At 41.5% G+C, this 12166-nt stretch overlaps 1 protein-coding gene across 4 annotated transcripts in view; it reads right to left on the minus strand.

The window, feature by feature from the left end:
* PEX5L (peroxisomal biogenesis factor 5 like) overlaps nt 1–12166 on the minus strand; it is a 175292-nt gene that overhangs the window by 18046 nt on the left and 145080 nt on the right. For all 4 annotated transcript variants that reach the window (XR_007776027.1, XM_050965943.1, XM_050965944.1 and 1 more), the window contains 2 exons: nt 2964–3080; nt 593–736 (listed from right to left, as the gene is read on the minus strand). Coding sequence is in view for 3 of the 4 variants with exons in the window: in XM_050965943.1 (XP_050821900.1) it covers nt 593–736; nt 2964–3080 (261 nt within the window). In the remaining variant the exon portion in view is untranslated. The remainder of the gene's footprint in view (nt 1–592; nt 737–2963; nt 3081–12166) is intronic.

A 12166-nucleotide genomic window follows, 5' to 3' on the forward strand; every position in this document is an offset into this window, starting at 1 on the left:
ATTCCTACGTGTTTCTGAGATTACTGTTTACAAATAACAATGCTGTAATGTTTGCTAGGATCCTGCAATATAGATTTGAAGAATATCTTAATTCTAGAGCGGGGGGGATTTTTTTTAAATTGAAAAATGGTCTTTTTCTACAATGGAATTTTTTTTTTGAAAAATTGTTGAAATGTTCCCTCCCTCCTCAAAATACAAACAAAACAAAAGAAATACTTAAAAATATATTGATTGAATATGTACATTTGATTGAAAATGGTTATAAACATTTTTTATTTGCCAGAATTTTTGGTAACTGAAAAATTTTGATGGTCATGTCAAATAATTTCTAATAAACTGATTTAACATCTTCAAATAATAGCTTTAAAGTTCTGAAACTGCAAAAATAAGTTTTTTCATTGTTTGATCAGTTCTGCTTGATTCATTTCAAAGTATGTGATGCTCCTTATACATTGTTACCTTCCACTTTATTTCACGTAATAACTACTGCCAAAAGTTTTGACCATGAATCCTCCCCATCCTTGCTATGCTATGTGAAGTGAGACACTTGTAGCTGCTTCCCCTCCCAAGATAAAGGCAGGGGAATGAATACCTCTGCATCACCGGGGTCTTGTAGAATGGCAGCCTCCATGTATAAGATAGTGAGGGGCAGGTCTCCTTCTTTCAGTTTTTTCAATCCTTCCTCAAACGCACCAGGCCAGTCTCTGAAAGGGTTTTCGGTATGAAAATAATAGCCCTGGAGCAGATAGTTAATGGTCCAGTGATGAAATACAGTAGCAAGGAATGTTAAGTACATACAGTTAATTAGCTTATTATTATTTCCCAGCGAGGTGTAAAACTTCTTTGCTGCATGAAAATGGTATGAGTTCCCTTGTAAAGTTTCAATAAAAAAAAGTGTGAAACGCTGTGGTTCACATCCAACAGATCAGGGCACTTGTTACTGGCCCTTTATATTTACCCGAGTTTCCAAGAAAGTTGTGACACTCTGGCACCCCCTTATTCACCACTGCCATATAATTAGGATATGTTTTGCACAAAGTATGCCTTGTGAGGTATCCTTCTAAAAGTCTTGATCTGCTAGAAATTAATATCTTGTTGGATTGTATGTGAAGTTATGAAGTTTGCCTATGTATGTGTTACTGAAACATGTTGAGGTTGAAAACACCCACAAGCAGCCTTTCAGGTACAACAGTAAAAAGTCCAAACAATGTTAATGGCTTTTTGAGGAAATATACACATGCGCGAGGATTTCCCCAGGTATTGTATACAACAGAAACCTCTCAGAGATAGCACTACACAATGGGACCTGTTCGACCCAGGTCACAGCAAAAAAGCTTTCCAGGAAGTGGGAAGAAGATATAAAAGGGGGAAATGACATCACTCTCCCTACAATACACCTGGAAACACCTGAGGAACAAAGACTGAACTGGGGGAAGGGATGGTCCCAGGCTAAAGAGATTTCTAGCCTGTGTATGAAAACCTCGGAAACCCAAGCTGCAAAGCAAATGCAGCTTGTGCCTTAAGAATCTGCCAGCCTGTTTATCACTCAGGCTGAAAATTTGTTAGTTCATATCCTATCTTTCTAGTATCTTAGACTTAATTTGCATTTTATTTATTTACTATTTATTTAATCTGTTTTGATCTCTTTACTATCACTTATAATCACTTAAATTTTATCTTTTGTAGTTAATACATTTATTTTATGTTTTAATCCAAACCAGTGAGCTTTGACTGGAGTGCGTAGGGAAAATCTTGGCCTGATTATCACAAGTGTGTGTTGGTCTCTTCACATTGAGGAAGAGGCAAGCCAGGTATTAAACCCATATACTGGCCAGATTTGACCAGGGGAGGATGGTACTGCCCTGGGGTCTTAGGCTGGAAAGCTGGTGGCTAGAGAGCCTGCGTATAACTGCAGCTGGGTGTGTGAATGCTGGTGAAAGTGCTGGCTGGGAGGGTTTTGCAGCTTGTCACAGTAGCACAGTGTGAGAGAGAGCCCAGGCTGGTGTGTGAAAGGGCTTGTGGTACCCCAGTTCCGGGTGGCACGCCACAGGGAACCCAACGCAAAAGTATTATACTTAGGAGATAGTCACTTCCTACACAGTAGACCCCATCCATTTCAATGGGAGCAGGATTGGTCCCTGTGTGCACCAAATATATCAAACTTTGGCATAAAGAGCATGTCTCACATGGACTGCCTCCCCCAGTGCTTTCAACTCCATGTTGGTTCAGTGCTTGCACTTATGACATAGCCTGAAAACTTCAATGAACACCCAAGGTACAACTCAGCATTGCAAGCACTTGAGCTTGTTTTAGGTTTGAAACGGGGTTTGCCTCACTCTGCGACTGTGACCCAGCTTGTGTCAGCCAATGAAGCCTGGTCATCTCTGCCTGGAGTGGAAGTGCTCTCAGGCAATGTGCTTTTGAGGGAGATAAATGAAAGAAACTGGGTCATAAATCATAGAGATCAGAATTTTAGGATTGCCCAATCCACCTTCCTGCCAATGCAAGGTAAAGAGTGTTTTAATATATGTAGAAAATGAGAATATAAACTAAAGAAAAAATACATAAAGGAGATGAGGAGTGGGAGGAGAGAAATTCATTCCTAGGATGGGAAATTGTTGAACACATAGGGCCAGATTTTCAAATGCCGAACGCTCTTAATTTAGGGCCTGATTTCAGAAGTGCTCAGCACCTAGCAGCTCCTATTGTGACACATACAGCCAGATTTTCCAAAGAGTTCAGATCCCAATATGCTCTCAGAGTGCTGAGCTGTTGTGAAAATGTGACCCTTACTCAAGTGCCTACATGGGAGCTGAGCTCTTTTGAGAAATTCTCGCCTTATTGGCAGGTAGTGTGTAGTTGTGGGGAGGAATTTCCTTGTTTTCCTCTTAGAGACACTGAGGAGAGTGACTCTAAAACCTGCACAGAAATGATGCGCTTTGTTAGCGGGTTACTGATGTTACCTTCTCACTGGTTGAGATAGTTACTTGGCCATGTGCTTCTTGGTTCTCTGAAATCCAGTTTCTCTGAGCCATTTCTTCCCATTCAGCTTGCATCTTATCCCAAAACTCTGTGTCTGACTAGGAAAAAAAGGAAAGGGGCAAGGGGAAGAAAGAGAGAAATTAAAGAAACTTTCTAAGAAAATGCAACCTGCTTTTGATCCTCCAAAAATGAAAATGTATATACAGGGTCATCTTCAAATGACTTCAATTGGTGTTAAATTTTCAAGGTTGTAAGCTTAAGTGACAAAAAGTGAAAGGCAACAATGACAGATTTGAGGAGTAACTCATGTTTTCTGAACATCTTGGGGCCCATTTGCAGTAAAACCCTTTTTAGATTAGGCAAGGCTTCTGTGTCCTCCTTAGTTACAAGTTTCAGTGACATTTTAGAAGTACTGTAAGATCTAGGTGTTAGCACCTAAGACTAGAGCTCTTCCCCTAGTTTACTGTATGATTTTAGGCAAATTTTCATCTCTAAAGAAGAGTTCAGTGGAGCTTGAAAGCTTGTTTCTTTCACCAACAGATGCTGGTCCAATAAAAGTTACTACCTCCCCCTTGTCTGTCTAGTCTACAGGACCAGTTCCAGCTTTTTTGCCGCCCCAAGTAACTAAGCCAAAAAAAAAAAAAGCCGCGATCAAAAGCACTTTGGCGGCAGCTCCGCTGCGCCACTTCATTCTTCGGCAGCAATTCGGTGGTGGGTCCCTCCCTCTGAGAGGGAGAGAGGGACCTGCTGCTGAAGACCCAGATGGTGCCTCCCTTTTCCACTGGCTGCCCCAAGCACCTGCTTCCTTTGCTGGTGCCTGGAGCCAGCCCTACTAGTCTAAATCCTGATATTCTGAGCGATCTAATCCTATATAACCAGAGCAGGGTTGTGAATCTTAATGTTTGTCTAAGTGCAGTGAGGTTATCAGCTGAAAGAATAAAATGTTGTTAAGAAAATCCTTCTGTTAAGGTTCTTATCTGAGGTTGATTCCCATGCATCTAGTTTTAGAAACTAGTTCACAGTATCTAAAGGACACTGCTAAATCAGTGTCAAGTAAAAACCAAACCAGAGATTAACAGCAGATAAGAATTTTAAGGGAGGTCAGAGTTTTGGCTCTGAACTACTTGACATTATCTCTTTAAATCTAAAGTCATGATAGTGCATATGATAGACTGGTGAATTATGCCATGTTTCTGTAGGAAAAGAAAATCGAGGTCTTATCACTTCATCCCTAATAAAGCCCATACAATCAAGCTCAATGCAGTAGAAGTGGTGGAAGCTTTGGAGAGGTGATAAAAGATGCTATATAAACTCAAGATTATTATATTCAGAACATGTTTCCTGTCTGTGGCTCTGCTTGCCATATTGCTTCTTGATGAAAATAAAAATAAGTGAGTCAGAAACAGGTGTTTATAGCAGTAAATCATCAACTGCAGCTCTGGTGATAATCCATCAGCACTTAGAATGCTTAAAATTCTTAGCTACTTACTAATTTAAATTTGGAAATTACTTTCACAATCAGCACTTACAATTTTTAAGGCATAAACACTTAACTGGTATGGCTAAGACCCAATGTTTCAGGACATCCTCAAAACGTTAAGGAGCTGTATAGTCATTGTCTGCCTCTTCACTCCCACTACCCGGGAGAACTTAGTAGCTCAGTGAAGGCAATGAGCGTATTTAGCTCTGAAGGTTTGGGAAGTTACGAGGCTCTGTAATTGATAGTTGAGCTACTCAAGCGCTCATGTGTTATAAATGTTAAGCACTTGAAACATTTATTCATTACATTTTTAGTGGCTTAGCCATAAATGGGTTTCCTTTCACTCCACTGCATATCAAGAAGATGCCTGACCCTAGCTCCCATTGCCATGGGGAGCTTGGGAGTTAATGTGCGGGCAGTGCAAGCCAATTGGAGTGATTATGACTGATTAGTGATTATATGGATATAAAGAAGTGGCTGAATGTGTCAGCTGTTCATTTGCAGACTTTCTAACATTTAGGCCCAGCTCTACAGGAGCAAGGCAGAGGTTTTGTACCATATTCCCAGAAGAATTTGGACATGGAGACATCATAACTCACCATGGGAGGATCATGGTGTAGAGCCAGCACTGGAGCTCCTCTGCAGCCCATCCTCCCTGAGGAGGAATGTCTAGGAATAAGGGGCATGGACTGGATGATGCCCCAGTCATCTCTGGTTGTAGTATTGGCTTCTTGTGGCCATTGGTAGTGGGTATAATTTGCAGCAGCCCTCAGCCTGCTCTAAATTATGCCAAGGGATCATCTTGGTGTGCAGCAGGGACAGGATTCGGAAAGCACAAAAGCTACATTTGAAGCTCCCATCCTGAGCTATGGAGCGCACTTTATGGTTGTAGCAGAGAATCTGAACCATTGCTTTGCTCTTTGTAAAGAGGTGAAATCTGGTGAGAAGGCATCATATATTTTCCCTTGTGGTAGCTGGATTCTATTCAGACACAATTTTGACCTTAACTCTTAGGATAAAGAGAGAGAGTTTATTTAATTTAGATTTATAAAATTCCCACAGCACCCACCCTAGTCTCTGTGGCTGTTGATGTAACTTCAAATACATAATAAACATTCAGTTCCTTTCCATCACAGGTCTGATTCTGCCTCTCTCTCACACTGAGCAGAACTTCTCTCCATGAATATTTTCACTACTTGGAGTGAATGAGTATGGCAGGTTTGGACCGTGATGTAACTAAATTGCATCTCTCATGGGTGTGTTCTTTTAACATGAAACCCTTATCACATAGGTAGCATATGTTCTCTGTGACGCAGGATTTGCTGTAGCTTAGGGTGCATCTTGTTGGCAATAGAAGCGAATTGTTACATAAAACGAATGCAGTAAAGTTTGTCCCTTCCAAAAAACCAACCGAGCGCATATGATGCTAAAGAATGCAGACAAAATAGCTCAGAAGAAGATCCATGCTTTTTGGTGTATTGAGCATTAATTCTCAAATTCATGGAGGAGGAGGTATGTCCACACTGCAAATAAAAACCCATGGCAGTGAGTCTCAGAACCTGAGTTAACTGACTCAAGCTTGCTGTACAGGGCTAAAAATAGTGTAGATGAGCTGGAGCCGCGGCTCTGAAACCCAGCAAAGGGGAAAGAGAGAGTGTCTCTGAGCCTAGGTTCTAGCATGAGCAGGAATGTCTACACAGGAATGTCTATTTTTAGCCCTGTAGCGAGAGCCCCGCAAGCCCAAGTTAGTTGATGCAGGCTCTGAGATATACTGCTGTGGAGCTGTTTTTTTGGGAGGGGGGATTGTTTTGTTTTGCAGTGTAGACATACCCTTAGAGTCAGGATGTTTACTCAAGTGGAATAATGTAAATGAGGCTGTGTGATGCAGGAAGAGAAATCCTAACATTCCATCATATGCTGTGTCAGAGAGAGACCTGTAGTAGCTGGTTAAATATTATAGCAGTGAGAAGTTCAAAGGAAAGGAAAAGTGGCAACTACAGAACAAGAACATTGAGTCTGAAATGAGACTGAGACTTAGCGGATGTAATAAACAGAGTGAAGCAATGACTGTGATTGCCAAAAAATCATGCTGAGAAATACAAGCACATCAGCAGAAAAAGAGAGACTCCAAGTTAAGGTGCCACATTCTCACCATCCATGTGCTAGGAGAAAATGGGGACAAGTAATCCCAAAGAAGAGTGCATCTCTAAGCTTTTGGAGATATGCTCCAGTTCCTTCTGCTGGGAAAATTCACTGGATGGCCAGATCTTCATGGCACTAGAATTACAAAGTGCTCGGTACCTGAGTTTGCTTTGGCAGTAAGGTGTTAGTATGACTAATCTCAATGATTTTGATAGGACTATTTGAGGAGAGAGGTACTGAAGGTCTTGTAAGGATTGTAAGGATCATCCCTACATGTGCTCCTGATATGCACAGAGGTATCATGAGCAAAGTATTGAGTCTGGCCAAAGCTCATCTGTACTATTGTGACTTGCAACAACACTTCTCAAAGGAGTTTAGTGACAGAGGAACGTGCAGATTAAATCCAGGTTGAGTCAGCAGTGCAAGAATTTGACACTGGATAGGAAGGCTTTTGCTCATAGACAAGTGATTGTTACAATTTACAGGACTGTTTATATAGGAAGATGCACTATCTAGAAATGCACTAACAAGGCATTTCTCATGTGCCCGTCACTGCAGTATCTGGATGCCAATATCTGGTATTTTTCTCTATAATTGTAAGCAACAGCTTCAGACCTGTCTGAACTGTGCAATTATTGGTCATTGATGGTACATGCCATATTTCTTTGTGAATCAGGATTCCCATGTGTGTCATCCACTCAAGGAGAGAGAAGACACACACCTCATTTGGTAAGAATTCTGAGTTTAATTCAGGGGTTGTGTAAAAATTTCCTTTATATAGGTAAATTTTAATACACCCATTATACAAGCTGTCATCTGAACCACAGGTAATTCAGAATACCAGTGACAAATGCTGATCTTCAGTATTTATAGCTGTGAAATTCTGCTTTTCTTATTTCTTGCAAAATCATTCATATGACCCAATGACTGGGGGGAAAAAATTATTAAAAATCCACTTGTCTGTCTTCTCTCTGCATATAATTAGCAAAGATACTGTATTTTTAAAATCTAAGTCAATGGGCCAAACTCTGCTTTTTTTACATGTTTGTAACTCCAATGAAGTTCACATATTGATATGAAATATGGTATAATTTATTTATCCTTTGTAGTATTGCTGTGGGATATTAATGCTCCACTCCAGAGCTAGCTGCAATTTTGAGGTAGGTAAAGTGATCCCTATGTATCCCTGCATTACCTCCCAAGAGTTTTGATGATTGTTTTTTGTAATGTACTTTGAAATCCTTGGATGAATAGAAAGTGCAGAATATTTTTAAAGATTATATAACACCAGCTAATGTATTTCAGATATTAACAGATTCTGTATTACACATACTGTGCTGACATTAACCCTGTTAGTTTCATAGACTTTAATGGGCCATCATGATCATCTAGCCTGACCTGCACATCACAGGCCTTAGGACCTCACTGACCCACTCCTCTAGTAAGTCCCTAACTTCTGGGCTGGGTAAATTACTGGAGCTCTCAAATTTTGATTTAAAGATGTCAAGTGACAAAGAATCCACCACTTACTCTAGTTCAAACCAGCAAGTGACCCATGCCCCATACTGCAGAGGAAGGCAAAAAAACCTCCAGGCTCTCTGTCAATCTGACCTGGGAGAAAACTCCTTCCCAACTCCAAATATGGTAGTCGATGAGCATGTTGGCAAGACCCACCAGCCAGACCCCTGGGAAAGAAGTCTGTGTAATAAACCAGTGACATCCCCATCTAGTGTCCCATCTGTGGCCACTGCAGATATTTGCGAATATTTCTCCCTTTCTTTTTCTTGCTGCTGCTGTGTTTCTAGGGGATCTGAAAAATAATAGGGCTTTTGGGATTCTTATGGGTCCCCTCAGCTGCTGCTCACAGAGGGAAGTCAGATTGGAGGTATCTAAGATGAAACAGTGCGGAAGTGCACCATGCTACCCACTTTTCCCTGAAAACCTCCATGGATACCCCATGAGTTTCACGGGGAGCCAGGCTGGAGTACTGGGGGAATAGACATGTTATTTGATGTTGGCAATATTAGCACTGTGACTCGCACAGAATCCACTCTTGCCTGTGAGAGAACTTTGGGATCTCTGCTGATGTTAAGGGGAATGGGTGTCCCAGTGTGTGGAGGGCTCTATGGTGAAAATTAGTAGACAAACAAATAAGTCCCCAGGCCTGCGATGGTGCCAGTAAATGAGTGCATGAGAAGAAGTGTGTGGCGGGGTATACTACCCCTTAAAGGAGCAGTCTACAGTTGGCAGATGAAGTAAGCTCCTGTGTATTCAAGGATCCCCCAGCCTGCCCTGGGGTGGGGCTGTTTCAACAGGAAGAAGGAGCTGTGCCGGATAGAGGTCCCCAGAAGCCAGGCAAACTGTGGTCTCTCTCAGGCTCCAGGGGATTAGACTGATTGGATCCAGAGACTTTATTTGCTAACCCTAAATTTTGGGAGCTCTGAACTAAGGCCCTTAGGAACTTGAAGACTACTCTTTCCCAGAGACCTTCTTAAAGGAGACATATTTTGTTTTGGCTTCCCCTTGCTTGATCCTTTACAAAGAAACAATGTTTCAGGGCAAGCGGGGCATGGCAATACCAAATACATGGCCCAGGCTCATTTTATCAGGTACTGCGTACATGGGAAGCTGGCCATGACACTGCAATAGATCTAACTGTTAATAATATCAACAGGAAGAAATGATGGTGAAGAAATGTACCATGCACTCTTCCATCTGCATTACAATGACATCACAGGTGCTTCCCTGAAGTCATTAAAATGTCAAGGGGATTACATAAAGTTGCTTGCACTCCTTTGGATATCTACAGCAGTGGCTCTCAACCTTTCCAGACTACTGTACTCCTTTCAGGAGTCTGATTTGTCTTGTGTACTAACCTCACTTAAAAACTACTTGCTTTAAAATTGGATCTAAAACTACAAAAGTGTTACAGTTACCTTATGGGTAATAAGCAGGAAGAACTGGAAGCGCTAATAAATAAATACAACTATGGCATTATTGGCATTACTGAAACTTGGTGGGATAATACACACGACTGGAATGTTGGTGTGGATGGGTATAGTTTGCTCAGGAAGGATAGACAGGGGAAAAAGGGAGGAGGTGTTGCCTTATATATTAAAAATGTACACACTTGGACTGAGGTGGAGATGGACATAGGAGACGGAAGGGTGGAGAGTCTCTGGGTTAGGCTAAAAGGGGTAAAAAACACAGGTGATGTCATGCTGGGAGTCTACTACAGGCCACCTAATCAGGCGGAAGAGGTGGATGAGGCTTTTTTCAAACAACTAACAAAATCATCCAAAGCCCAAGATTTGGTGGTGATGGGGGACTTCAACTATCCAGATATATGTTGGGAAAATAACACTGCGGGGCACAGACTCTCCAATAAGTTCCTGGACTGCATTGCAGACAACTTTTTATTTCAGAAAGTTGAAAAAGCTACTAGGGGGGAAGCTGTTCTAGACTTGATTTTAACAAATAGGGAAGAACTCGTTGAGAATTTGAAAGCAGAAGGAAGCTTGGGTGAAAGTGATCATGAAATCATAGAATTTGCAATTCTAAGGAAGGGTAGAAGGGAGTACAGCAGAATAGAGACAATGGATTTCAGGAAGGCGGATTTTGGTAAGCTCAGAGAGCTGATAGGTAAGGTCCCATGGGAATTAAGACTGAGGGGAAAAACAACTGAGGAAAGTTGGCAGTTTTTCAAAGGGACGCTATTAAGGGCCCAAAAGCAAGTTATTCCGATGGTTAGGAAAGATAGAAAATGTGGCAAAAGACCACCTTGGCTTACCCTTGAGATCTTGCGTGACCTACAAAATAAAAAGGCGTCATATAAAAAATGGAAACTAGGTCAGATCACGAAGGACGAATGTAGGCAAATAACACAGGAATGCAGAGGCAAGATTAGAAAAGCAAAGGCACAAAATGAACTCAAACTAGCTATGGGAATAAAGGGAAACAAGAAGACTTTTTATCAATACGTTAGAAGCAAGAGGAAGACTAAGGACAGGGTAGGCCCACTGCTCAATGAGGAGGGGGAAACAGTAACGGGAGACTTGGAAATGGCAGAGATGCTTAATGACTTCTTTGTTTCGGTCTTCACTGAGAAGTCTGAAGGAATGTCTAGTATAGTGAATGCTTACGGGAAGAGGGCAGGTTTAGAAGAGAAAATAAGGAAAGAGCAAGTAAAAAATCACTTAGAAAAGTTAGATGCCTGCAAGTCACCAGGGCCTGATGAAATGCATCCTAGAATACTCAAGGAGTTAATAGAAGAGGTATCTGAGCCTCTAGCTATTATCTTTGGGAAACTCATGGTAGACGGGGGAGATTCCAGAAGACTGGAAGGGGGCAAATATAGTGCCCATCTATAAAAAGGGAAATAAAAACAACCCAGGAAACTACAGACCAGCTAGTTTAACTTCTGTGCCAGGGAAGATAATGGAGCAGGTAATCAAAGAAATCATCTGCAAACACTTGGAAGGTGGTAAGGTGATAGGGAATAGCCAGCATGGATTTGTAAAGAACAAATCATGTCAAACTAATCTGATAGCGTTCTTTGATAGGATAACGAGCCTTGTGGATAAGGGAGAAGCGGTGGATGTGATATACCTAGACTTTAGTAAGGCATTTGATACGGTCTCGCATGATATTCTTATAGATAAACTAGGAAAGTACAATTTAGATGGGGCTACTATAAGGTGGGTGCATAACTGGCTGGATAATCGTACTCAGAGAGTAGTTGTTAATGGCTCCCAATCCTGCTGGAAAGGTATAACAAGTGGGGTTCTGCAGGGGTCTGTTTTGGGACCAGTTCTGTTCAATATCTTCATCAACGATTTAGATGTTGGCATAAAAAGTACACTTATTAAGTTTGCGGACGATACCAAACTGGGAGGGATTGCAACTGCTTTGGAGGACAGGGTCAAAATTCAAAATGATCTGGACAAATTGGAGAAATGGTCTGAGGTAAACAGGATGAAGTTCAATAAAGATAAATGCAAAATGCTCCACTTAGGAAGGAACAATCAGTTTCACACATACAGAATGGGAAGAGACTGTCTAGGAAGGAGTATGGCAGAAAGAGATCTAGGGGTCATAGTGGACCACAAGCTTAATATGAGTCAACAGTGTGATACTGTTGCAAAAAAAGCAAACATGATTCTGGGATGCATTAACAGGTGTGTTGTAAACAAGTCACGAGAAGTCATTCTTCCGCTTTACTCTGCGCTGGTTAGGCCTCAACTGGAGTATTGTGTCCAGTTCTGGGCACCACATTTCAAGAAAGATGTGGAGAAATTGGAGAGGGTCCAGAGAAGAGCAACAAGAATGATTAAAGGTCTTGAGAACATGACCTATGAAGGAAGGCTGAAGGAATTGGGTTTGTTTAGTTTGGAAAAGAGAAGACTGAGAGGGGACATGATAGCAGTTTTCAGGTATCTAAAAAGGTGTCATCAGGAGGAGGGAGAAAACTTGTTCACCTTAGCCTCCAATGATAGAACAAGAAGCAATGGGCTTAAACTGCAGCAAGGGAGATTTAGGTTGGACATTAGGAAAAAGTTCCTA

This window comes from Gopherus flavomarginatus, chromosome 8 (genome assembly GCF_025201925.1).
Source record: "Gopherus flavomarginatus isolate rGopFla2 chromosome 8, rGopFla2.mat.asm, whole genome shotgun sequence".
Taxonomy (NCBI): domain Eukaryota; kingdom Metazoa; phylum Chordata; order Testudines; family Testudinidae; genus Gopherus; species Gopherus flavomarginatus.